Genomic DNA, 26,650 nt, shown 5'->3' on the forward strand with positions numbered 1-26,650 from the left:
TCTATGCATTTATGTTTTGCTGTTAGGAATTTGTATCACATAATGCATCTAAGGTAGGTAAAAGTATCATAGAGGTACTTGTATTAGAAGTCAAATTGCAATTTACCCCTTACTCAAAAACGGGAAAATTAGTCCTTGTGCATCAAATTAAAAAGCAAATTGGTCCTATCTGTTAAAAATTTCATCCATTTCTACTGTTAAAAACTGGCGTAACTGATGTAAAAATCACACCAGTGTACCTTATGTTGACATACAATGATCAATTTTTAAAAAATGAATGAATTTTTAATAGAAAGGATCATTTGTTTTTTGATCTAATGTACAGGAACTAACTTATTTACTTTTTGAATAGAGGGGCAAAATGCAATTCGGCTCCTTATACAAGAGCCTCCATTGTACTTCTATCATTTGAAGTAATCTTGGTCCTGATAGTTGAAATATGGTTTTGGATAAGAAAATTAAGCTGGTTTAAAATATTAATTTACTTAGATTTCACCATTTAAGTTTTGAACTCGGTCTAACTCAAGCCAATTCATTTTAATGTTTTAATATCATATTTTATTTTTATATATTATATAACTAATATCACATAAAAAGAAGTTTAGAATAAAATATTATAACATAACATTTTAAAATAAGTAAAATTGTATATGTTTAAAAATTTAATAAAAAATTATTAAATTAAAACGAATTTAAATTAACCATTTAAAAATATTGATCGGCTTGAACAAAACAATGTCTCACAATTCAATCTAAATCAAGTTTAAATAAACGTTTTGTATTAATAACATACAATAACTCAGTTCAACTGGTCTCGTGAATATTTTTAGTTACATGGATGAGTGAAAAATGGGTTTCCACACATTCCAAGTATGCAAAACGGTGCCGTAAGCATCATAAAAGGCAATGTGGGCATCAAATTGGGACAATTGAAGAGACATAAAGCCTTGGCCATCATAGAAGAACCTTAGTCCCTCTCTCCTTTGTTTCTTCATGTCTCCCCTCCATGCCTTGGACCCTGCTCCACTTGTTAGGAACTCCATGCGGCTGAAAATTTTCACATTTTAAAGGGTTAAATAATTATTAATTGAGTGCTTAACTTGGTAATTATTTTCATATTAAGGTTTGAATTTTCTTTTGTTCAAGTTAAGTTTTGAACTTAACAATTGTTCTCACATTAGAGTCTGAACTTGATAATTATTCCTACATTAAGGCTAAAGAAATATCAATGACTAACTTGAACAAAAAAAATTTCAAACCCTGATATAAAAACAATTGCTAAGTTCAAGTCCAATCTTAAATATTTGTAGTCACCATTAATTTCAACTTTGTTGAACAACTAGTTCTAAATTTAGCATTGGTTTTTTACCCGTTAGTGTCACTGATGTGTTGCAGGCAATGATCATGGCCGTTGATGTAAAAATCAACGTTGTTAGCCTTGAGAATAGGGAGGAGGTAGTTTACGAGTTCCTCGGTGTCACCATGGAACCCAATGCTTCTAATTGCATGGTGTCCTACAACTATCGTCCATTTTGCGGTTGATTCTCTCAATGCACACTCCACATCCTATACAAAAACCATGAATTTTCATACATAGATACGTATAAACTAATTTGGAACCCAAAACTATATTATATTTGTCACTACCCATCACCATTCGATCTGCTTCGACGTCGTGAGCACAATGCTAGTATCATACTTTTAGACTTCTACGAATTCCTTGAAGCTTTGTTATATAAATCTAATGATGTTTGAATTATTTTGAATTTTTAATAATTTTTTAAATTAAACGGATCAGATTGGTCGAATTGGTGACTTGATCTATTTGACCACTGATCCAATTCTAAAAGACATTGTATAAATCAAATGGTACAATGTATGTTTGCAAGAAAAACTGACTCTGTGTGTTGTAAGAAGTCTTGAATTTGAACCCAACAATGCACACTTTCAAGTGGTGAAAATATTGAGACACGTCCTAAATAGGATAATGCTAGGATTGTGCTCACATGCTTGCATGACAAGGCTTAAGGTTGATCGAATCATGACGACAAAATTCTTATTTGATCCAAATTTAATAATAATAGGTTAAGTACCTTCAATAGATTTGTAATGTAGCGTTTGCGAGGTATTATACCGCGCCAGTCATAAGTGTGATTGTCTGAGTTTAGAAAATAACTCTTCACCAAAGGTGTGGTATCCACAAAGATGATCTCAGCCAAATCTGGCCAAATTTAAAAGTAATTAATATAATATGATAAAATAGGTGTTCTGCTTTTTAAGCTATTAATAAGGAAAAAGGAATAGAGACAGACCAGCATTGACGATGAAGGATCGTAAACAAAACCATCTGGAGTCAATTTGTCGGAGAAAAGGACTGAATTGAGCCTCTGCATCACCCCTATAATCATGGTTCCCCAAAACTGTAGGCAATGATATCCATGTAAGGAATCAATTGGTCACTCAACATTGCTGAAATAGTAAAATGTATGTAAAAGTTACAAACCGCTGAACCAGTGGGTTTGCAGGCTCTTGGATTTGTAAATATTAGTGAAGGATTGTAGGAACGCAGGGTCATGTTGGCTGTTCAACCCATTGTCATAAAAATTATCTCCCGTCGATACCACAAAATCTATCTTTAATTTTTCTCCGATCTTTCCCATCTACATCCATATTGTGTTTACAATCATCTAAAATTTGTTAATAGTTTACAATATTAATGATCCCAAAATAGAAGGATTTAGTGACTAGCGACGAAGTTGGAGCTTTGTTCTCTGAAATAATTATTTATTGTTTTATGACTTGTATTAAAACAGTAAGCAAAGTATTTGACACCTTAAATATTATTTAAAATTTCTTGATTTCCGTTGTTCAACCACAATATGGACTAACGAAGAAAGATTGTAATCTTCGATGTTACTCTTATCTTTAAAACTGAATTAATCTCATAAAAGCATTAGTCATATTTTTAATAGATTTTAATCTTCAAAACGTTTGATGTAACCATCAACTTTCAGATTGTTTTCAACCTAGCATTAAAATGATAATAAGAATTTTATAAATTAAATTTTATGAGTTTTAAAAAAGGAAATCGGTTTCGTATAAATAAGTTAGAAATGCGAAAATAAATAACCTGGAATGCAACTCGTGATTGATTAAAAGCCCCTTTTCTACCCCAATCACCGACCACCAAAAAGCCAAGGAAACCATCGCCTTTGCTGCTGTTGCCGTTCCTCGGCTGCGCCTTCAGATGAACTCTCTCAAGCTCCCCTGCTACATAATTTTGACTCACAAAGCATGTTATCGCCAACACAAACCACAGATGCCATTGACATTGATTACCCATCCTCTCTTTCTCCTTGCTTAAATCATTAAGGTTTTCAATGCCAAAGCTTTTGAGTCATTTTATTCCCATCGAAACAAATTATTTTCCCGAACATTGCAGCGATGAACTCATGCAAAACCCTGGAATATTCGGTTGTGATGAAGGTGACGCCTCTCATTTTTTAAGTATTTTTTAGCACTCATCTAATTTTAGCCGTAAAATTTTCATCCTATATTTTAGACTCCAATTTTTCATCTGATTTATGCTTCTTATTTTATTTCCCCAAATTTCAAAGGGTTTATTTGTCAATTCCTTGTCCATTAATATTGTTTTTTATTAACTCATATTCAATGATAGTCTAATTTATCCTAATCTAATTTCGAATATACTTCACTTATTATTCCGTGATTGATAATTTATTTTGATTAGTTGTAATTGTCATAATGAAACAACAAAACAGCTTTAAATTCACTAATTTTAGACACAATTTAATGGAAAAGATTTTATTGAAAATTACTCCAAAACCACTAAATTTTATGTATAAATTAATTTTAAAATATAACACCATTATACTATTATTTGCTTTTTATAATTAAAACATCCTTTCAAATCTCTCATCAATTTCAAATTCTATCTCCCATCAATTATGGTTGGTAAAATATATATTATTTACTTCTTTATATATATATATATATATATTAATTTTTACTTAAAAATAATATTTTATAAATTTAAACTTATACCGAAAAATGATTACAATAACATAAAACAATATAACACAAAAAACACCCGAAAAAAATGACTTAAAACTAAACCTCTAAAAGTCCAAATTCAGGATACTACCAAATTCCAATTCAAACCATAGAAATTTAATTAAAGAGGGAAAAAAAGAGGCAAAACCTACAAGAAATGGCAAAGGCCAATGTCATAAGAGAGGGTAAAAAAAACATTTGTTCATACTATCATGAAAATGGGAAGTTTCCTCTAAAAACAGATCACCAAGATGCAGTACATAACCCATTTTAGAACAAGGATGCACCACAAAAATCTTCCATGAAATAGAATACCAAAAGCCACACACATACAGAGTAAAAGGAAGGTGCACTCCGGGCTTAAGTTGGCTTTCGCATGTTTCTGCCAGCACGAATCACTTCATCCACCAACAGCAATTGCGAAGCAATTACAGGCCTGACAAACCAAAGTACCACCATTTTTAACCAGTTATGCTTTTTATGTGCTAAACATGAAATCATGATAGACATCTAATAGTGCGAATCAGTGAAAAAGTACCATGAAAAACATTTCTACCTCAATTAGAAAAAAAATTCCAACTCAAAAAGATTTTGGAAAACAGAAAAACCGGACCGAACCAAAAATTCAGTTCGGTTTATTTGGTTTTGCTCCCTAGGTCGGTTCAGTTTATTCGGTTTACATGAATAAATCGATTTATTCGGTTTTTTATATAAAAAATCAAACTGACCAAATGCACAGCCCTAAATACAAGGGCTTCCATGGTACTTTTACCATGAAAATGGGAACATACATGCAGATAATGGCAAATTATAAAAGACAAGTGAGGCAAATGAATATCGAGAGCTATTACATACCCAGAGTTTATAATTTGTCGTTTAACAGAGTAGTTATCAAATATACCCTCCATTTGGGGGTCCATAGGTTCTCCTGTTTGTTGGTTTAGACCGACAATATTTCCTCTGTCATGCTCCCCCTGTATCAACAGTCAAAATACAATGTTCAGCTTAATACCATTCTCTTCAGCTTCCATTTTCTAGAAGGGGTTGAAACAAATAGTGAACTAGACGAAATAAGTAGTACCGTAAGACCAATTATGACATCCTGAGTGTCAAGTCCAGAATTTTCAGCAAGTGTCTTGGGCACCACGAGAAGGGCATCGGCGAAAGCTTCAACACCTAATTGGGCACGCTGTTCCATTTTTATGTAAATCAGATGTATTTCAATAGTTGTTTCAGTAGTTGTAAACAGAAAAATATACCAGAAACATACCCCTTGAACAGTTTTCTTTACTTCGTTAATTAGGTGTTGTCTAGCTGCAACTTCGAAAGCTCCCGCACCCTGAAGAACAGATATATATATATTCATATATCAGAGTATATCATGAAATGCTACCGTGCGTAAAGATTCGAACCAAATAATCCTAACTCTCAGCAAATATCTTTTTGGTTCAAGGGAATTTGACAGAATCTAATCAAATAAGCCAGCCTATTAATAGCACAGAGATCAAATATTTAAATTTGCCAGCTGCATCTATCAGGGAAATACACATTAAAGAGGATCACCCACGACCAACTTTAAGTTTAGTCTACCCCATCTAATTTCCATTCTCTACTGGGTCAATCAATCATAAAACAAGTTTGGTGACCAACTATTGCAGACAATAGAATCAATAGTAGATGTAAACCAGCTTGAAGAACAAATGCAAATGAAATGCTAAACAAGCAAAACTTACTAATATAACTGCCTCATCTTCAATAGTATTCTTAACAGCCCGCAGCCCATCACGAACAGCATCCTTAATTTGGGCAATTGTGTGGTCATTAGGCCCTATGTTATTGACAATAGCATTAGTATTATATAAATAGCAATTAAAATGTTGCACAAGCAGCACTAACAATATTGTTATTAAATTTACATAAATTATATGGAACGGCAACCAGTTCTACATACCTTTGATCAAAATTGTACATGAATGGGGATGCCTCACATTTTCCACAAATGTATACTTATCTTCCCCAAGGACATGCTCGTAGACAAGTCCCGCCCAGCCAAGACAAGCTGGGGTTAAATCATCAACAGAATTTACAGCTTCTCCTCCGCAAGCCAAAACAAGCCTTTCCATATTTCTTCTCTTTGCTCTTCTGAGGGCAACAATCTACAACACCACAGATCAGCACATTGCAATGAAACACAGGTGTGACAAACTTCAACAAAAACTATTAGAAAATTCAGTTTTAGAAATATATGTAACACTTAAAGAAGAAAGAAAAAATATATCAGTCACATCAGCCTCATATCTCACTGGTGATCAAAACTGTGTGCCACTCAAATTCATTTAGGAATAACAATATCACTGCAAAATACATGTTACAATCACAATTGTGAAATTATCTTACGCCAACAGAAAGGAAGACGGCTACATAGGATGCACCTTCCTCTTGATATTCTAGAAACATATATCAACCCAGATATCCATTGGAAAGACATATACAGACAGGAAACAGGGATGACAACCAAGGTAGTCATTCTCTAGCAAAAAGGGGAGAAGACATTGGTACGCTGAGGCAAAAAACTGAAGAACATACTGACAATGACAATGATATCATGATTATCAACACGAGATGGCAAAATAATAGTCAAGCAGTGCTGTAAAGGTGTGCACCTAGCATTGTGCCTTAGCACTGAACCAAATAAGTGCCTCAAACCCTTTCAGACGAGACACATCTTAAATAGATACACGCCGAGCATGCCTGATCATATTTTTGTAAGGTGGTAGTTGCAAAAAAATATGTTAATTGAAGTTCCGTATGATTTCTTCAGTTTTTTATTTTTGCAATAATTGTACCTTTAATGGTTAAGAAGAAAAGAAACGATCAGACTCTCTACTTCTCGATATTTGAATATTTAATAACATGGGACCAAATGGAAATCATGCATGTTAGCCAACAAAAGAAGAAAATTTTACAATTTTTATAGGAAAAAACCAAATCACTCTTTTTAGAGTTTTTAATCAAAATATCTTAAGCATATACTATATATACCAACACAAAAAAAAACACACACACACACATGTGCATATTACAGCCTTTCTGTGCCTTGCACCTCACAAAATATGATGTTCTTGTGCCTAGAGAATGACTTGCACCTTTGACAACACTGGTCAAGCATCTAGATCACTGTATGTTTCACTTGTGATACTTTCTCTTCTTTAATGGGAAAATTTGGATAAATTCAAACACTTGCAAGAACGTTATAGGCAACTAACAAAGAGTAGGGCATCATGAAAATTTCGCAAGTCGGAATAGGGGTTAAAAGAACAAAATTCCATAGCTTACCCCTGCTTGTTGAAGTAGATGCAAGGAAGGGGGATCAATACCCTTTTGATTGATAACAACAAAGTTGCTATCATTGCCAGCACAAACCTACAGATGGACAGGAGTAGCAGTATCGTAAGAATTAATATAAATCTGCTACACCAAAAAAGCCACATTTATAATAGGTACATCAGGCATAACAATAGATACCTTATTTTTTAGCTCAATAATTTTTTTGACTCGTTCATCAACTGAACGCCTTTCAGCTGCAACCATTGCCTCCCTCTGCTCAGCATTTGAGTAGAAAAAGCCTGCATTTATTTCACTGAGGGCTAAAACATTAGTTACATGATGACAATCACAACAAAATAAATCCAGATTAAGGGTAACCAAAGAAAAGCACGCAGACACCAAATGAGCAGCTAAGCACAAGGAAGATTATATTTCAAGGAGAATATAAATAGCTAACAATGACGCTAATTTCTCCTTCATGAAATTAGTGCCCCCTCCACTTGCACCCCCACAGCGCGGACAAATAAAAAGGGAAGTTAAAGACATGCACATATATGTACCTTTTCTCATACTCCAATGATACATTACATGTCAAGATGTAACAATTTTCTGCTCGTCGCTTCATATCCGGATGCCTAGAACCATGGTCCAAAACTAGTCCCTCCACCTAGGGAAACCACAAAAGATAAATATAATAAACGGCATGATACAGATGGATACCAACACATGCACACACATAACAAAAACATGTAGAAATAAAACAGAAATATTCAAGCTTTACTACACAAGCTAAACTTAGCTCTAATCAAGAGAAAGGAAGGTGTAGCAGGGGAAAGAGTTAACTCTTTCAAAGCTTTATTAATACATTCCAATAGCAATAAATTTTGTGATTTCCTATCCATATCGTGATCACCTTGTCAAAAAAAGTTTTCTACATTTTATTTGATGATGGCCAAATTTGCATATGTTCATTAAAGAGAACATTGTTTTGTGAAATCAAAATTAAAAATGACTTTAATTGTAGCTATTGTAAGGAAACAAAAAAATTGGCAAATAAACTGGTTAGAATATAGAGAACAACCCCCCTTCCCTTCAAGTGGGTCCCTCTCTTGAAAAAAGAAAAAGAACTTAGCCTCGTGACTCAAAAGAAGTAACAACAAACCAAATTTCTTAAAATCATTCATAATGCATGAGTAATAAGTAATCCCAACTTCAGTATCATACTGTAACAGCAGAAACCACAAACAAAGACATTGAATGCTACAATGCATCGAGAAAGGTGGCATACATACAATGCAAGATAAAAAGGATATATAAACATACCAGCCGTGTGTCTACATCAAACTTATGTCGCATGTGCATTATTTCAACCATAAAGAGATCAATAGGCTCATCTGGTTTTCGGACACACAGTACCTGGGAAACCAAATAAAAGTTTATATCACCTAAGTGTAAAAAAGTAGAAACAAATAAGTTTCCCACTTACAGCATTAACAACTATGTCTGTCAGTTGATCCGCCAATCCTTCATACAACTGCATGACAGTACAAAAAGTCAATCAAATGAATAAGATATCGTTAAAAACAGATAAGAGAGTGAAGTAGGGAGAGTAGAAATTTTGAAAATACCTTAGTCCTTAGTGTAGTTCTTGCTACCATTTTCAGGATCTCCTTATCAGGTTCAGAACCCATTACCACAGGAGTCTTAAACTTCTCAAGGAACTGAAGGGTAGCTCTTTTGGCAATTTCAAAACCATCAACTAGAACACGGGGATGCATACCTAAACCAAAAGCTTTATCACTATGCATATAGATAATGAATAACAAGAAAAGAGAAATATGTGTACATATATGGAAATGCTATGTCAATACTTGTATATTACAGCCATTTGGTTCAAATCTAATTTTTCTTTAATCATTTTCAGTGGGCAAGAATCTTAAGCTAAAGAATCTAACATGACTGCAACTGCTCATATTATCCAATTTGCATCTCACAGAGGGAAAAAAAAACCTTAAATCTAATAGAAAATTGCAAAGCTGAGCAGTTCTTTTACATGGATTCAAATTAGTCATACGAACCCTAACCTTCGTCAATGTAACGCTCAGATTGCTTCATTAGCTCGCCAATGAAGAGTACAGTAGATGTAGTTCCGTCACCGCTAATGTCATCTTGCGCAACAGCTGTCCTTGCTATCATAATAGCCGTCGGATTTTGAATTTGCTGAAATATTTTTCAATCAAACAACTCAATAAGATCTACATCATCACCCTCAGTAATCATTTAACATGCTTTTACTAATATCAAAGAAGAATTTAAATCTGGTAAAGGAAATGAAACCGCTATAAAAAATTGCAGGAAAAAGGAAGGGGAAAAAAGGAACCATTTCTTTCAAGAGAGTGTTTCCATCTTTAGTGAGCTTAATATCACCGGCGCCACCAACAAGCATTTTGATAGTGCCTTTAGGTCCCAGATTTGTTTTGAGAACATCTTGTAAACCTTTGGCGGCGTTGATGTTCATGTGCAGTGCCGCCGATTTGTTGAGAACTTCGGCATTAGGGTTCAACACTCGAAGCGACATCGTCGGCTAGGATTTCCGAATAACACCGTTGAAAGCACGAGGTGAATGACCGAGTGAGCAAGTGACTGAGTCGGAGGGAAAAACTCACCTTTGTTTTCTGCAAGGAAGGGGAACAAAATGCTCGGAAGGGTTTTAGGGCTTTCTCGAACTTTTTTCTATAAATAAATAGATGAAAAAAAATAATAGTACATGAAAAATAAAATATATGGGCTGACCCGAATTTGAAATCTGGGTTTAATACCTTAAGGTGGAACAAACAATGTAATAGGCCAAAAATTAACCTCAAGCCCAAATAAATTGGGGCCTAATAATGCCACAATTCAAAGTCTTAAAAAGTAAGTCGACGATAAAATATTAATAAGTTTACATTTTAATCATTCAATTTTAAAAAATTATAAAATGATCATTAAATTATTCAGAATTATTTATTTAATTCATCGAGCTGTTAAGTTTTTTTCTAAAAAAAATAAAGTTAGCGAGCTCCAAGCGATGATTCAATGATCTGTTTAGTGGATCAATTCTCAAGGATAAGTAAAACATACCTTAGATCCAAGTTGATCTTACATTTAGTGTCGGAGATTGAAGAAGAAAGTTGTTTGGATATTGGTTCACAATTTCTTGATACTCAAAGTTGTTTCATGAAAAAAACTAAACCGTAGAAAGGGGAATGAGAGTTTTTGATTGGCGCAGACAGTGCGAATAGAGAAGGCCATTGAACAACGATTTTAACAATCTAATGACTTAAATGAAAGCTTTCGAATAACTTAATGGTCATTTTGTAACTTTTGAAATTTAGCAACTAAAATATAGACTTACTTATAATTTAATGACATAGGATATAGTTTACCCTAAATATAAACCTATGGGTTTAAATTTTTAATTATTTTCACATTTAACTTTTAAAATTTAATCTGTTTTATTGATGAAAAGGTCAATCAAATTGTTAAAATGTTAATTGCTTATCATGATAATCCATGCATGCTTCTTTGTTGACCTGCATTTTTAAATTTTCAAATTTTGAAATTTAAAATTATGTATTTTCTAAATTTATTTAGTACATGTAAATTATCATGCAGACTATCAACACGGTTAGAATTTTAACAGTTCAAGTGACTTTTTCTTCCAAAAAAACAAATTGATTAAAATTTGAAATTTTAAGAGTTAAAGTAATAAAAAGTCAACTCAAAATTGACCAAAAAAAAACATGTTAGGGATAATTTTTTAGTATGCATTTGATAAAAATAAATAAATATCAAAACTATACATGAACTTAAATTTAATGTGTAATTTGATACATGAATTTTAATTTTTGTGATTATACACATTGAACTTGATTTTGGTTCAAATGTAAACATAAAATTGGATTTTGATCCAATTGTAAACATTTAAAGAAATGAATACGTCAATTTAATTATATCAACCATGATGTTAGTGGTTTATGAAAATTGAATCAAATGAAAATATCATGTATAAAATTATACAAAATCAAAGTTCATATATATCAAACCAAAACTTACGTGTAATTCTCGGGTTTATTCCATATGATTTTTTTCTGAGTATTTCATTTTTTTATTTAATTTCAACATGCTAATCTCAAATTCCAATTAAAAAACGTATTTGATTCAAATTGTCCCAAAAGAAAAAACAAATAAATAAATTATGAATGCAATGCAATTTAAATAAAAAGTGTTTTAAAGAATCAGCATAAAATTTAAGTGTACACGAAAATGTAATAAATATTCCCATGCAAAGTTTTTTTGTGTGTTTTTCTTTAATTTATTTTTTATAAAGGAAGGAAGATAAGAAAATTAAAAATGAAAGCATCTTATTCCGTATTAGCGTAAGTCAGTAGGAAAAGAAAGAGATTATTGAAAATACAAAGAGAATTTGTTTTTTTTTAAATTATACCTTCTAAGTTTAATTTTATTCGGGTTCAACTAACACTTTTTCCATAATAATAATTTTAATATTCGAATCCATTTCAATTATTCAAAAATAATTTTATTGTCACCTTTTACTAATAAATTTTGTGAAGAACGAAGATATATGGATAAAATATAAAACTATATCTATATTTATATTTAATTCCATGACTAAGTTGTGTCACGAGTTAACTGACTCAAATTTAGTTGATAAAATTCTAAAATACCATCTATATATATTTATATTTATATTTATATTTATATTTATATTTAAGTCATTGATGAGTTTGTATCATAAGTCAGTTGGACATTATTAAAATATTATTTTCTATACAAAGTAAATTATAGCTTTACGAGAGTGTTCTTTGTCTTTTATATTTTTTTTATAAAATATAAAATTAAAAATTCAATCATGTCACAACTCAATAAAATTTGAACACTGCACTTTTCTTTTACTCAAAATTAAACAATACATTTCACTATTTTAATAAAAAATCATTTGTTTTTAGATAAAATTTTAATAAATATATTTATGACGAAAAAAGAGAGGATTTGTTCAAAGTGTCATTAATTGAACAAAACGTTGTCAAAACTTTAAAACATTTTAATTCAATATTCAAAATATCAATAAATCTTTGTCCATGTAACCATCAAATTAGACATCAAAATTGTTGAAATATAAATGTCTTTAAAATTTGATCCAAGTGGTCAAATACATTCTAAATCAAACTAAAGTTTCAGTTAAGCTGACTATTATTAAAAATTTGGATCATAATTTTGGGATGTTTAATGCAATTAATCCATTTATTTATTTGTGTATATATATACACACAAGGAGGTAGAAGAAGAAGCAAGTAAAAGTCATTAAACAGCTTTCACTTTTGTTCTTCATTCCCAAAAACCATTCCCTTTATATATATACATAAAATTATCATATAATCATTGCAATACTACACTTTTCTCTCAATATATATTACATATATATTTATGTGCAAGTTTTCTTTTGTTGCCCTCTTGAATTTTTCTTTCTTTAGGTAAATTATACATTCAAAGGGTTTTGATTTTCTTTCTTCCCTCAGCTACCCAATAATCCGTGTTTGTTCATATCTTCTTATTGGATTCTGTGAGAGAAAGTATTTTTCAGTGAAACCCTTTTTTTTTCGAGAATAAAAATGGAGGAAAAAGGAGGTTTCGATGAACAGTGTATGAATCGGATTCCCGACCTTTCACTGCACATTAGCCCTCCCAACACTGCTCCACCATCGATTTCCACTGCTACTACCAACGAAAGCCATTCATCGACCTTTGATATTTGGAGCAACAAACAGTACGATGCCCTAAAACCCTGCAGCAGCTCCCAAGCAGCTGAAACGGAGCTTTCTTTAGCTAATCCACTAGGTCCAGTCGGCAGTGGCTTACAACCTGAGAGTTTCCCACGGCAAATTCATCTTCTCAAATGCGGTCAACTAAGTGATATAAACTATGGGGTTTCATGGCTCGATGATATGCCTGAACCAGGTTTGAAACCCATCAAGGGAATCCCAATATATACGGATCCTCGTAAGTCACGGCCGCTATATCAAGTGTCCCCTTATTCGTCTTATAATTGTTCATCATCATCATCAGCTTCAGCTCCTTGGGTGCTACACTCAGCCAATGGTTATAGGTTTAATGGGATCTCAATGCCTCAATACGAAGGAAGCATGGGTAGTTCAAGGTTTATAGCTAAAGTACATAGCAAAAAGAATATAAGGGCACCAAGGATGCGTTGGACCAGCTCTCTCCATGCTCGGTTCGTTCATGCTGTCGAACTTCTCGGTGGCCATGAAAGTAATCAATTATTCAATCTTATTCTTCTTCTTTTTTCCCTACTTTTTGTTACAGATCCATATAGTTTTCAATGAATTTGATCGAGTTTTTCTCATGTAGGAGCAACCCCAAAGTCAGTTTTAGAGTTAATGGATGTCAAAGATCTAACACTTGCTCATGTCAAAAGCCATTTACAGGTACAATCAAAGAACAAAAACTAAAAAAGCTGGAAAAACCCTGGTTTTTCTTTTAGAAAAAGAGACTTTGAGGGAAGAAGTTCAACTTTTAGAAGAAAAGAAAAGGTCAAAGAGAAAAAAGAGAGAGAGAAAAAAAGTAGCCATCATTTCTCAATAATTCAAAGCAATTACTGACCTTACCAAACATCCACCTCGTGGTTAATAAACAAACCAATAAAAATCCCATAAACAGACAAGAATTAGAAATAGAAAGAGAGAGAGAGAAGGGTATTTTTTTATTTGATTTTTTTTTACCAAGATTTTCTATTTTTGTTTTTAAATTGATAAAAAAGAGGCTTCTTTTGATTTGTTTCTTATCAATAAGCAACTCTTTTTCCTTTCATATCGCAGATGTATAGAACTGTTAAGAGCACTGATAAAGCTGCAGCAGCTTTCTCAGGTAATTGTGCATTGTTTAGCCTTAGCGTTCTCCAGTCCCCCTAATATTTATTAACTAGTATTCATTTATATATACATCATAACAAATATCATATATTTTTAATCTGTATTTAGATTCTTTTCTAATTCAATTAAATAATAAATAATAGTATGTGAATCATACTTGAGTTTTTTTATGCTCACACAAAATATATTATATGTTCATGCAATTACTGTATATCTATCCTATAATTTAATTATATTTACGGGGAAAGTATAATGGAGGTCTTGTACTGGACTTTGCCTTTTTCATATTAAAAATATGAATAAATTAGTGTCTTCCGTGTTAGATCAACTAGTAAATTAATCGTTTTTTTGTCAAAACTACTATTCAAAATTAATTTCTATGCGTTACCATGAGGTATGTATAGCACGCCATGTGTCATTGTTTGTTTATCGTGTTAATCATGCTAGTTTTTAATAGTAGAAATAGATGAAAATTTTAACAGAAATAATTAATTTGCTCTTTGATCTAATACAATAATTAATTTACTTTGTTTAGTAGAGAGGCAAAATACAGCCTCCATAAAACTTTTACCTATATTTATATTGTGTGTGCGTATGTATGAATATTTTAGTTTGTTAAAATATGTGAATACATATATGTATGCATGACAGATGGATCAGGAGAAGAAGATGAAGATTGTTTGGGTGTAGCCAAAAATAGCAACAGTTCAGTGAAGCAGAGATCAACAGAGACAGAATATAATGTTAATGGCTGCCCCTCCTCTTCTAACCTTTGGGCTATCTCTTCTACGTATGTCTCCCAACTCAATCTCTGGTTTGGTATCCAAACTTAATAGCTTCTTCCATTTTAGTCCCTAAATTTAAACTCCCTAAAAGTGTGATAATATAATAATCCGAGTTTATGCCGTGTCATTATCTAAAACATAAAAAATTCATATATATTTTTAAAATTTTAGGTGATAAAATGATACAATCTCAAAATACCACATTATGATGTTTTCACGAAATTCAATTTCAAGTATAAAAGCGAACTTAATTAACAAATTCACATAGCAAAGTGAATAAAAAGAACCTAATTACAAAATTCATTTACCAATTTCTATACTATATATTAAACTCTTAAGTAAGTTGATATTACGAATCAACTTGACCTCAATTTGATAATCATTAAAATATCATTACTTTGCAAGATAAATATTATTATTTTGAGTATATTTTATCATTACAAATAAAATTTCATCTAATTTTATATAAAATTTATTGCACTAATTTTTAATGCAGAAACCACGTTTTTTATATAAAGGAAAAAACCTAAAAAGAGTTTATTTATGGATGACAGCTTTTCCTTTCGTTAAGCTTTAATTCATCTTTCTGCCTTTCTGCTTTATTTCTTTTTCGTAATGACTGAACAAAGAAGAAATTCTTACCAATGTGTTTATATTTAGCATCATTTTTTTATATATTAAATTAAACAAATTAATAATTATTACATTTAATTTAAGATATCATGACAAAGGATTTTACTAAAGAGCACTCTAATACTACTTACCAAGTATTTTTATTTAGTTGTACACGTATACATATATATATACACACATTCGTGCATTTTAAGTTGATTGATCCATCTTTTTCTTCTCTCCTTCACATTTATAATCAATGAATTGAAATGCTAGGGGTCTTTATATAAAATAAATTTCCTAGGTGGAAGATGATAGTCGCCCAACATTTAAAAGAACAGGTTGAACCAACCTGAATAAGATTATACACGTAAACATATGTGATTATATAAAAGTGAAAAAGTTCAAAACAATGCTTGAGGAAGCCGATAGGAAACGACAGCAGCGATGGAAGGTGATAGTTTCAACTGGTTGAAAGTACCAATTGTTAATGAATAATAAGTATTTAGATAAAAATGGATTGGATGATGTGAAGATAGAGTTTGTGCTTTGAAATGCATTCGAATGATTAAGTCAGTAATAAGACGAAGGTAAGAGCTAGACTATTGAGAAGGTCTTACCATATATATATAATATTACGGCAGGGATGGAAGATGATAGTCGGAAAATACAGGGTTTAAACTTATATTGGTATAATATAATTAATGACTTAATTATAATTAACTATTAATTATTAACTATGTATTTAAATATATAAAGATACATAAATGCCAAATTGAACCCAAAATTTTGCCCACTTCTTCTTCACCTCTTAAATACTAACCATATATATACACTAGATTTGTGAAAAAAAAGGTCTATCTAGCTTATTGAGCAATACTAAGTACTAACCATAGATGCGCATGATGAAGAACAATCTATTATATTGCATTTTTGTCCCTTTGATTGCTTGTTGTTCAGAACATGCAGCTAAGTATCTTAGTGACCGTAAACTGATTAAACTATATGAATTTTTTTGGTGCACCAGAGGGGTTCAGTTGTCGAGTTCGGGGACTCCGGTTGGGTCTACACCCGAAGCTCCGTCGTCTCAATCCGGAAACCACTTCGAGGTAAGATTAATGAAAAGCATTTCATTATTTCAGCTTCTAATATATCTACATATACATATATGCATGCAACACTGAGCAGCATAACGTTAGATTTGGTTAGGGTTCAGTATTATAAGTTTTAGAAATTGTTAGTTATTACTGCAAAAGGAGTGAAAGTTGCACCATTTTCTGTGCATGTATCGTATTTATAGATATATATATATAAATTGCAAAGATCTTTCACTCTCGTACTTTACCCTAGCAATAAATAAGAGGTTGGTGACGCAGTTGTAAAAATATTAAAGCTAATTGAGCACCTTGTTGAAAGCGACTATACATAAATTTTCTCTCATTTAGTTCTGATTATATTTATACATACAGGACTGTTGGTGATATTTAAAAACTTTATAGGTAGGTAAAGAATATGACATTTGATTGTAGGGTACATACGTTCGAAAAAGGATATATGGTAATTTCTTTAACTTCACTTAGTTAAAATAGTGACCTGTCATTATATCAAACACCAGAATATTAGCATTTGATATATTACCTATGTAATATGAGACATGCGTCATTATTTGATAAAACTATCAATTAATTTATACATATATATTAGAAAAGTATCATTAAGATAAACTCTACTAAATGTCTATTTTTAGTTTAGTTACAATTTAGAAGTTAAATACCACATGTTGTATGTTTAGAGTACGATAATTTGAATCTAATGTATTAAAAAACATGTTAAATTTAAATTGTCCTTACCATTTCCTAAGGTGATAACTAGCGTGGTTGATACTGATACTTTAAAAATTCGATTACAACCTTTTTAAAGTCTAGAAACCAATTTAAATTGAGTGGTATAAAAGTGTGCTCAAATGGAATTTACCCATAATCTAAAACTATGCAGGGAAGCAACAGTTTTGCTGATAAAAAAAGCACAACAGGGTCAAATATTGATTTCCATAATCCAAGCTTGGAGTTCAGCCTATGAAGATCAGATTGGCAGGGTGAAGAACATGGGTGACCATATGTTTTAAGGAAAATGGAGCTAAATCGAATCTCACTTTAAAAGATAAAACTTTGTCAGTATTGTTTTCTCCCAGCCGAAACAGGTTTGGAGATGAAGTTGCTGAGCAATGTTTGATTTTAAAAATGAAATTTGCATTGTATTTTCTTAATTAATGTATATTATATTTCTAGCCAATTAAGCTAGCAAAGATCCTTTTTCCATTGTCTTTTCAAGATTTTAAGTGAGGGTGTGAAAATTTGACTTTAAATACTCTCTTTATGTTGTTTATTTATTTATGATATGAAAGTTGGTCTCCTAAAAGATACATAAAAATTGAAAATAGGAAAAGAAAAATAATAAAGGAGTGGTTGTAAAGATATGGAGATAAGAATATTGGATTTAGTGGTTTGATCACATTTATAAATAGGGTTCACAATTATTTTAATATAAAATTAATTTTTATATGATTAGATAGACTTCTTTTCTTTAAAATATTTCTATTTTCATTTTTAATCTATTTATTACCTACATTAACTCATTTCAAATATACGTGATTAAAATTATCTATTTTTAATAACGTAAGTGACTAAAATACAACTTGGGGAAAACAAAAGTGAGTGTTTTAATAATTCACCTTTTAAAAAAAATTCAAAATCGAGTTTTTCACTCTGAATCTAAAAGTGATTTTAGAACTTGAATTTTTTACTCGATATTTAAAAGAAAATTGCTCGGAATCAAAATCGAGTTTTAAAAAATGTAAAAGTGGCTTGTGAAAATTTAGGATTTGTTGCCAAAATCTGAAAAATTATAAACTTTGGGATGAAAATGTGAAATTCTCAACTATATGTGTTTCTGAGAGAGAAAATATAACTATTTTGCAAAAAGAAAAAAGAAAAAATGGAACCCACCGCGCACCACATGGTTTTCAGCTCATGGTCTGCCATTTTTAAAAATGGATTAATTCCAGCTTTGATCCTTCATAGTATGTAGGTTATGTGATTTAATTCCTTAATTCATTCAATTTGATCTCTACCTCTACTTATCTTAATGACTTATAATATTTATTATTTATAAATTATTCTTGATTATTTTCATGATTAATCTAATTTGAGCATGATTTAATTTATATTTATTTTTGTTTGTTTTAGTTTAGGAACTAGTTTTTTACCCGTGCATCTATTTAATAATTAAAATTATATTTTAAAAAAATTAAAGATAATATGATTACAAAGATTTAAAAATCTTAATATTAGAATCAACTAAAATAATAATATTTAACAAATAAAATATCTTTAAGTTAATAAGTATAATTAATTTAAGAAATTAAAGTTTACATTAAAAACAAATTTGTTTAGAAACAGTAATTAAATTAATCAATATAATTAAGTAAAAATTGATATAAAATTGAATTGTATTTTGATAATTTTTAGAAAAAAACTTGAAGATTTTCTTTTGTAAATTATAAAAGATATTTAATTATAATTTTATACATTAAATTATAATTTTTTAAATATTTCTTAAATTTCATTCATTTTTATCTAATTTAATAAAGTTTTTTAAAAACATTTTTAGATTCAAATTTTAATAATCCAATATTAATTAATTTTATTATTAAAATATATTTATGAATATTTATGAATAAAAAACAAATAATTTAGAAACATATATTTAACGAATGTTCTATATTGTATTATAAAATTGGATAAACATTTCACTAATTTTCTCAATTATTGTATTAAGCCCAATTGGGTATGGTGAAATTTGAATATCGGTTAATTAGGTCTAATTTTCGGGTTCAGATTTGAGCTCCAAGTTTCAATTATTTCATGTCTGGGCTGAATTACTTTTATGGTCACATAGGGTTAGATATGATTTTAGATTTGAGTTGATTAGGTCTAGTTTTCAGGTTCGGATTCAGATTCTGATCACTCCGAGTTTCAATTATTTCATGTTTGGGTTGAATTGTTGTTATGCTCACATAGGGTTAGATATTATATTGGATTTGAGTTGATTAGGTCCAGCTTTCAAGTTTGATTCTAATCACTTTAAGATTGAATCTTTTTTGAGTTCAAATTATTTTTATTATTTGGATTGAATGATTTTTATAATCAAATTGGACTATATCAAAATTTCAAGTGCAGGTGAAAAGTCAAAGTCTGAGACAAATAAAAAGAATAGGGATCAATATTTAATCGAATCGAGTGTATTTTTTAAAATTATTTGAATCGATTTGATGAAACCTATTTTCTCATCCTAACTCAATTTAAAAATTTTTTTGAACCGAGTCGAGTAAAATAAAATTCGACTCGAGTTAAGTCGAATAAACTTGTTCAAGTTAAATTTAAAAAAAAAATTTAAATAGACTAAATTGAAACCTTGTTGACAATATAATTAACTTTCAAATTTTAACAAATAACATTGAGAAGGTATATATTTGAAAAATATTTAAAAAACACTTTAATATAATAAACTTGATTTAGTAATTTACTTATTTAAACCATCGAATTTAACATTTAAAAAATTAACGGTTCTATACAAATTTATACAACTTAATAATTCTTTTATAAAATCTTGTAAAATTTTAATAACATTTTAAATTTTAAGGAGTCAATTTGCTAATATTTCAAATTGACTTTTCGATTTATTCTATTTGTTGAGTTGTAAATATCCATCTTGACTCAAATTTTAAAAAAATTGAAATTATTTATTTAAATTAATTTGAATAGCTTGATCTTGGATCAAAGGGTGTACATATGTCACAGTCGAAGATACATAAATTTTTAAGGTTAAAATATGCCATAAGCACTCTTTAAAAAATGAATTTAGTTTATATATTTTTATTTTTAGAATTTAATCCTCTAATTTTCAAAATTTAAAATTTAGCCTAATTGTTAATACTATTATTTTTTGTTAAATTTAGGTTTATTATAATGTCATTTATTCAATTACATGGCTACCATATGAGTATTTTTTCATTCCAATATGTTTCACACTAAAAATTTAACAAATAAATTAACATTGTTAACAATTAGACCTGAATTTTGAAATTTAGAAAATAGAGTGATTAAATTTCTAGAAATAAATGTATAGAGACTAAATTTCAATGTTTCAAAAAGTTCAGGGGCTTATTGCATACTTTAACCATTTCCTAATAGCCACTCATCCAAACTGTTTTTGGTAGACTTTGTCCACCCCCGACAGTTCGCCGCATATCCGGCACGGGCTTCCCGCCATCCTGCGTCTTTCGAATCTTAGCGCCAATCCTTTTTCTTTGGTTTATTTTTCTTCTTGCCCCCCTGATTTCCGTCAATTAAAAAACAGTTCCTTTTCTTCTTTAATTTTAATTTTAAACTTAAAATATGCTATGTGTCTTTATATTCTTTTTATTTAGAATTCGACCACTCTACTTTTATTTTTAGAAATTTAATTCCTTAAATTTTAAATTTAAAAATGAAGTTCAAAAATTAACACTGTTAAAGTTATTCTATTAAATTCGTTATTGTAACATTTTAAAATAGAAAAAATCATTTGATAGTCAAGTAATCAAGAAATGACATTATAATTGATACTGAATTTAACAAAAATTTTAAACAAAATTAACACTTGAACTTACATATTTAAATCATTAAAATACTAAATTCTAGAAATGATGGACCATAATGGGGCCACGGGCTTGGCCCCTCAAAATTTTTGAAAAATTTTATTCTCCTTGAAATTTGTTGAAAATTTTAATTTAACCCCAACTTTTGGAAATTTGTTATTATACCTTTTATTTTTCGAAATTTTTCGAAATTATCATTAATTACATAAAATTTTAAAAAATTAATTATATCTTTTTAAAAAAAATCTTATTAAACTACAAATTTTAATTAGAAACTAAAATAATTTAGTGCAAATATCCGCCACTTATTCTAAACAAGCAAAGAATAGATTTTAACCTATTTTTAAATAAATTGGCAAGCTAAATTTGAACTTTTACTTTTATTTTCTCTGCCATAAATTCCTCCACATAAACGTCATCTAAAATGAAATTCAATCCCACATTACCAGTAAACAGATGTGTATATATATATTTTCCCAGAAAATGAAAGCTTTTTACTTTTATGGATTATGATATGAATTTTGGGTAGGCTCTAAAATTGGTAAAAGCTTAAATTTTCAATTCTCACCAGTCATATATGGCCGTAAGAGAGTAATTATTTGGAATATCTGAAGACAAATTAGCGTTTTAACGATATTTTTATTTCTGTTTTTTTTTTTTCGTTTTGATTTGGTTCTCTCGGTTGATGATCTTTGTTCATCAACTAGAGTGATTGTAATTATAACCAATAGAATCTAAATTTCAAAACCTTTTTTTATTAATTTAAGTATTCTTTTTCCAAAATTTTTGAAACCATTGCTGAATTTCGTGGATTTTGAAAATTTCTAATCCACTGCTGAAAACAATGGCGGTGGAGCCGTTGACGTCTGGCGTAAGTGATCTAATCAACGCGCTCTTCTCGTTACGATCGTTGAGGAGCTTGTTGGTGGTGTTGAACGCCGTCGTTTTGCTTCTCCTGTTGCCGACCCGGCGACGGAAACGGACCTCCGCGTTGAAATCTGAAGCGGGAAAGGATGAGAAACACGAGGGCAGGAAGAAAGGGTCTGTGGGGACTAAGTTTAGGGTTCCGGCCGCGGTGGTGCAGCGGAGAAGCACGGCGTTTGCAGTGGACCTAGAGGCGGCAGCGAGGCGATCGCTGGCGATTCGGAGGGTGGTTCAGGACGATGACGGCGTTAGTATGAGGGAGTTTTCGTTGGTTTCTAGTGCAAGAGGTGACACGTTATTCATTCAGATTTGGACTCCCATTTCCGTACAAATCAGGTCAGTTGCAGATAAATTTGATTTCCACATATTTCAAATTTTATTATGTCTTAAAAATTAGTTTAGAAATGGGAATTTTGAGAAGGTTAAAATCTGGGTAGTGATTGTACTATTTACAAATTTAAAATTTAACTTTTATATTTTTATTTATACAAATTTAATCATTTTACTTTTCAGATTTTAAATTTTAGATTCAATTGTTGATATTAATAATTTGTTGGTGTGACGTTTAAAAAAAAATCTCACTTGATAGCAAGGCAACTAAAAATAACCAATGTAATGAAATTGAATTTAAAAAATATTTGAAAAGTAGAGTAACTAAATTCTTAAAATAAAAGTATAAATATTAAAATTTAAATTTATAAAGAGTATAAGGACTTACAACGTATTTTAACCTTTTGAAATGAGACACAAAATTTTCTTTGTTATAATAGCATAAATGTTAAAACAATGCTGTTGCAATATTTAAGATCTCAGGTTCAAGTCTCACCACTAGTCGATAATACTTATACTTGGTGACGTATTGATGTAATGATTGATCGTAATTGTAATTATGTTAAGAATTTATCAAAACAAATTCAACATCTTTGCTTCTTTTTTGATGTTATGCTTTAGAAATATTTAAGGTGGGAAAATTAATTATATAGGTTAAAGTAATCGGGAGATCTCTATATTGATGTTGTTTTTGTGTGTTTTTCCAGGGGAGTAGTTTTTCTTATGCATGGCTTGAATGAACACAGGTTTGTTATTAGGATTTAATGCCGTTTTAAAGTAATTGATTCCTTTGTGTGTGTGTGTCTTCTGTTAAAATGTTTGCCTTTGGTGTCCCCCTTTCACTCGCACGACAGCGATAGATACAACGATTTCGCAAAGCGACTTAATACTAATGGATTCAAGGTCTACGGAATGGATTGGATTGGTAAGTTTAAGCATAATATGCATAATAATAAATAACATATTGCTTGCTTTAAAAACCGGTTTATGTATGTCAAACACGCTATATATTACCATTTTGATTATTTTATCAGTCACACCAATTTTTAACTGTACAAAATAATGAAAATTTTAACTCAAATGATTAATTTACTCTTTAATTTAGCGTACAAAAACTAATTTACTTATTCTTTGAGTAAATGAAACAAAATGCAATTCAACTCATTCTAGTACAAAGACTTCCATGATATTTCAATTTTATTTTATTGTTGTTCATAGTGTAGAAGGCACCTTCGACAAAGCATGTATATTTTGGATGTTGAAGGGGTATGAGTATTTCCATTGGGATGGTGCCGAAAAAGCTTTAAAACAACTTCCTGTTTTATGTATCTCATCGTTTTTAGATATTGATGCATCTTGCGGCATGTTATATAGCATATAACAGTTTCATGCTTGTTTGCCGGTAAGTTTATTTGTTCTTACTATTCATATAGGACATGGTGGAAGTGATGGACTACATGGATATGTTCATTCTCTTGATTATGCTGTTAATGACATGGTATGTTTTTAATGTTTAGCTACAAAAGTTTATTTGTAAAAACACCTTTTTGTTATTTTTCAATTTAGATATTGAGTAAATTAGTTTCTTTAAAAAAATTAGAGTAATTTAATTCTTGTTAACTTCAAAAGTGAGTAAGGACAATTAATCATGGCTTTAATGTTTTCCATGAATTGTACACGTTTTGATTAGTATAATAACAAATTTAACTCTTGATGTTTACATATTCATCAATTTGGTCCCGATTTAATGAGTTTAACTTGTAACATTTACATATTTTGTCAACTTAGTATTGGTTTAATAATTTTAACCTACAACATTTAGCATTTTGTTAAATTAGGACCAAATTGACAAAATATGTAAACCCGATGGCTAAATTTATTATTATACTTATAAAAATTATGTACTATTGACAGTAATATCGTGATTAATTGCCCTTAGTTGCTCACTTTTGAAAAGGATAGAGATTAAATTGATATTATTTTTAGGAAAGACCAATTTATTCAATATTGAAATTGAGAGAGATCGAAGGGGCCTTCTTACCAAGTTTATTTGAAGTAAATATTGAAATCATTTTCATCTATGTTCTTGACTCGTTGCAGAAAATGTTCCTCGAAAGGGTTTTCGTTGAAAACCCAGGGCTTCCGTGTTTCTGTTTTGGTCATTCTACGGGTGGTGCAATTGTCCTAAAAGTAAGTCTTTTTTGTTTACTCAAGCATGCCAAGAAAATCACTAAGTTTGTTCGATCTAAACTCACTTTTCACATTGTAGGCAACACTCGATCCCCAGGTTGAAAATCGAGTAGCAGGCATTATACTAACTTCCCCAGCTGTTGGTGTCCAGCCATCTCATCCGATCTTCGTGGTAAGAGCCTACTCGGTTATATCGTCTTTTCTTGTTCGAGATATTGAAGAACATAAATAGTATGACATGCCATTTTAACGGCAGGTACTTGCCCCGATCATGTCATTTCTATTACCACGATTCCAAGTCCATGTTGCAAACAGAAGGGGGAACCCGGTTTCTAGGGACCCGGAGGCACTGGTGGCTAAATATTCTGATCCATTGGTATACACCGGACCTCTTCGGGTAAGAACCGGCTACGAAATCCTTAGAATCACATCTTACTTGCAGCACAATATGAAAAGATTGAAAGTCCCTTTCCTTGTTCTCCACGGCATGGATGATACCGTAACCGATCCTAAAGCTTCACAAAAACTATACGACGAGGCCTCAACCGACAAAACGATCAAATTATACAAAGGTCTCTTGCATGATCTCCTCTTCGAACTAGAACGAGAAGCTATAATGGATGACATAATTCAATGGCTAAATGTTAGAGCTTAAAAAAGGAAAACTCACCACTTCAATGTTGAAAACACACAGTTTTGTTTTTTGATAAAATGTTGTGAATTTTAGGGATTGATCCCTCTTTGTTGTTGATAGGCTAGATTGGTTCCATCCTGGCTCATGAAGCTTTGCTTGTAATGGTGTTCTCTGTTACGGTGTTACCACGGTATATATGGAAATATGTGGTAGCTTTTTTTTTACAGTAGAATTTTCATTCATTCATTCATTAATCCCATCCTACATTAGTAGGAAACTGGTTAAATTCTGTTATTAGACCCTAAATTATATCTAATTATGGTTTTAGTTTTTATACTATATTAAAATTAATTTAAGATAAATTCATCATATGTTTATTTTAAGTCTAAATTTACATCAATGAATCCTTAAGGATATTTAAAAATTACAACATTACTTTTGTTTTTGGTGGATTCAAATTTCAAAGTATGATTATCCTAATAATATTATGGGTAAACTACGTCTAACGTCACTAAATTATTAATAAGTTTACATTTATGTTACTTAATTTCAAAAGTTATAAAATATCATTGAACTATTTGAAAGTTTTCATTTAAGTAAAAAAACTATTCGAAAGTTTTTATTTAAGTCATTTGGTTGTTAATATTTTTTTAAAGTGTCTAGCTAGCAAGCTCTAAGCAATGATTTGACAATCGGTACGGTGGATCAATATCCATTGATGAGTAGAATAACATATATTAGGTCCAAGTCAATCTAACGGTGTTAGTGTTGGAGATAGGAGAAAAAAGTTGTTTAGATTTTGGTTCACAAATTCATAACATTTAAAGTTGTTTCGTGAAAAAAAATTGAATTGTAGAAGAGAAGGAGAATGAGGGTTTTCGATTAGTGCAAGCAGTACTGCAAACAGAAAAGGCCATACAATAACGATTTTAATAGCCCAATGACTTAAATGACCAAAATGTAAAATTAGTAATAATTTAATGATCTTGAGCGGAATTTACCCTAATATTATCTAAAGAGTTGAAACTTAAATTCCCTTTCTTCCACCTAAGACATCACTTTCACAACAAAATTATCCATTTCAGCTTAATAGATTACTAAAATCATAATTAGTGCGCATAAAGAT

The 26,650-nt window shown here is 30.6% G+C and overlaps 4 protein-coding genes across 4 annotated transcripts; 2 read left to right on the forward strand and 2 right to left on the reverse strand.

Annotated features, from left to right (window-relative positions):
* Positions 1-753: 753 nt before the first annotated feature.
* LOC105765695 (purple acid phosphatase 17) lies at positions 754-3,844 on the reverse strand. The gene is made up of 6 exons (XM_012584898.2): positions 3,131-3,844; positions 2,504-2,660; positions 2,313-2,420; positions 2,094-2,221; positions 1,370-1,566; positions 754-1,047 (listed from the first exon to the last, which is right to left on the reverse strand). Exons 1-6 carry the CDS (start codon positions 3,341-3,343, stop codon positions 831-833), a joined length of 1,020 nt encoding a protein of 339 aa, XP_012440352.1. The 5' UTR covers positions 3,344-3,844; the 3' UTR covers positions 754-830.
* A 325-nt stretch (positions 3,845-4,169) lies between these two features.
* LOC105765692 (T-complex protein 1 subunit zeta 1) lies at positions 4,170-10,125 on the reverse strand. The gene is made up of 14 exons (XM_012584896.2): positions 9,782-10,125; positions 9,486-9,621; positions 9,030-9,181; positions 8,888-8,935; positions 8,725-8,817; positions 7,962-8,068; positions 7,600-7,714; positions 7,411-7,497; positions 6,026-6,230; positions 5,808-5,902; positions 5,345-5,413; positions 5,156-5,263; positions 4,930-5,048; positions 4,170-4,510 (listed from the first exon to the last, which is right to left on the reverse strand). The coding sequence occupies exons 1-14, from the start codon at positions 9,977-9,979 to the stop codon at positions 4,435-4,437; spliced, it is 1,608 nt and encodes a 535-aa protein (XP_012440350.1). The 5' UTR covers positions 9,980-10,125; the 3' UTR covers positions 4,170-4,434.
* Positions 10,126-12,790: 2,665 nt separating this feature from the next.
* On the forward strand, positions 12,791-18,113 carry LOC105765693 (probable transcription factor KAN2). Its single transcript, XM_012584897.2, has 6 exons — positions 12,791-13,731; positions 13,831-13,907; positions 14,298-14,346; positions 15,003-15,141; positions 16,776-16,857; positions 17,744-18,113. The coding sequence occupies exons 1-6, from the start codon at positions 13,074-13,076 to the stop codon at positions 17,825-17,827; spliced, it is 1,089 nt and encodes a 362-aa protein (XP_012440351.1). The 5' UTR covers positions 12,791-13,073; the 3' UTR covers positions 17,828-18,113.
* A 3,869-nt stretch (positions 18,114-21,982) lies between these two features.
* Positions 21,983-25,770, forward strand: LOC105765696 (uncharacterized). Its single transcript, XM_012584899.2, has 7 exons — positions 21,983-22,706; positions 23,408-23,446; positions 23,555-23,625; positions 24,134-24,198; positions 24,801-24,890; positions 24,970-25,062; positions 25,147-25,770. Exons 1-7 carry the CDS (start codon positions 22,291-22,293, stop codon positions 25,543-25,545), a joined length of 1,173 nt encoding a protein of 390 aa, XP_012440353.1. The 5' UTR covers positions 21,983-22,290; the 3' UTR covers positions 25,546-25,770.
* Positions 25,771-26,650: the final 880 nt, after the last annotated feature.

This window comes from Gossypium raimondii, chromosome 12, assembly GCF_025698545.1.
Source record: "Gossypium raimondii isolate GPD5lz chromosome 12, ASM2569854v1, whole genome shotgun sequence".
Taxonomy (NCBI): Eukaryota; Viridiplantae; Streptophyta; class Magnoliopsida; order Malvales; family Malvaceae; genus Gossypium; species Gossypium raimondii.

Excerpts from the sequence above, each read along its gene's own strand:
- LOC105765696 (XM_012584899.2), top strand. The coding sequence starts at position 22,291 with ATGGCGGTGGAGCCGTTGACGTCTGGCGTAAGTGATCTAATCAACGCG. Across the intron at positions 23,447-23,554 it reads CATGGCTTGAATGAACACAG|CGATAGATACAACGATTTCG; the intron begins GTTTGTTATTAG and ends CTCGCACGACAG. Across the intron at positions 24,199-24,800 it reads ATTATGCTGTTAATGACATG|AAAATGTTCCTCGAAAGGGT; the intron begins GTATGTTTTTAA and ends GACTCGTTGCAG.
- LOC105765692 (XM_012584896.2), bottom strand. The coding sequence starts at position 9,979 with ATGTCGCTTCGAGTGTTGAACCCTAATGCCGAAGTTCTCAACAAATCG. Across the intron at positions 6,231-7,410 it reads ATCTACTTCAACAAGCAGGG|ATTGTTGCCCTCAGAAGAGC; the intron begins GTAAGCTATGGA and ends GTGGTGTTGTAG. Across the intron at positions 5,049-5,155 it reads ATGTCATAATTGGTCTTACG|GGGGAGCATGACAGAGGAAA; the intron begins GTACTACTTATT and ends CTGTTGATACAG.
- LOC105765693 (XM_012584897.2), top strand. The coding sequence starts at position 13,074 with ATGGAGGAAAAAGGAGGTTTCGATGAACAGTGTATGAATCGGATTCCC. Across the intron at positions 13,732-13,830 it reads ACTTCTCGGTGGCCATGAAA|GAGCAACCCCAAAGTCAGTT; the intron begins GTAATCAATTAT and ends TTTCTCATGTAG. Across the intron at positions 16,858-17,743 it reads AATCCGGAAACCACTTCGAG|GGAAGCAACAGTTTTGCTGA; the intron begins GTAAGATTAATG and ends AAAACTATGCAG.
- LOC105765695 (XM_012584898.2), bottom strand. The coding sequence starts at position 3,343 with ATGGGTAATCAATGTCAATGGCATCTGTGGTTTGTGTTGGCGATAACA. Across the intron at positions 1,567-2,093 it reads ACATTACAAATCTATTGAAG|GATGTGGAGTGTGCATTGAG; the intron begins GTACTTAACCTA and ends GTTTTTGTATAG. Across the intron at positions 1,048-1,369 it reads CACATCAGTGACACTAACGG|CCGCATGGAGTTCCTAACAA; the intron begins GTAAAAAACCAA and ends GAAAATTTTCAG.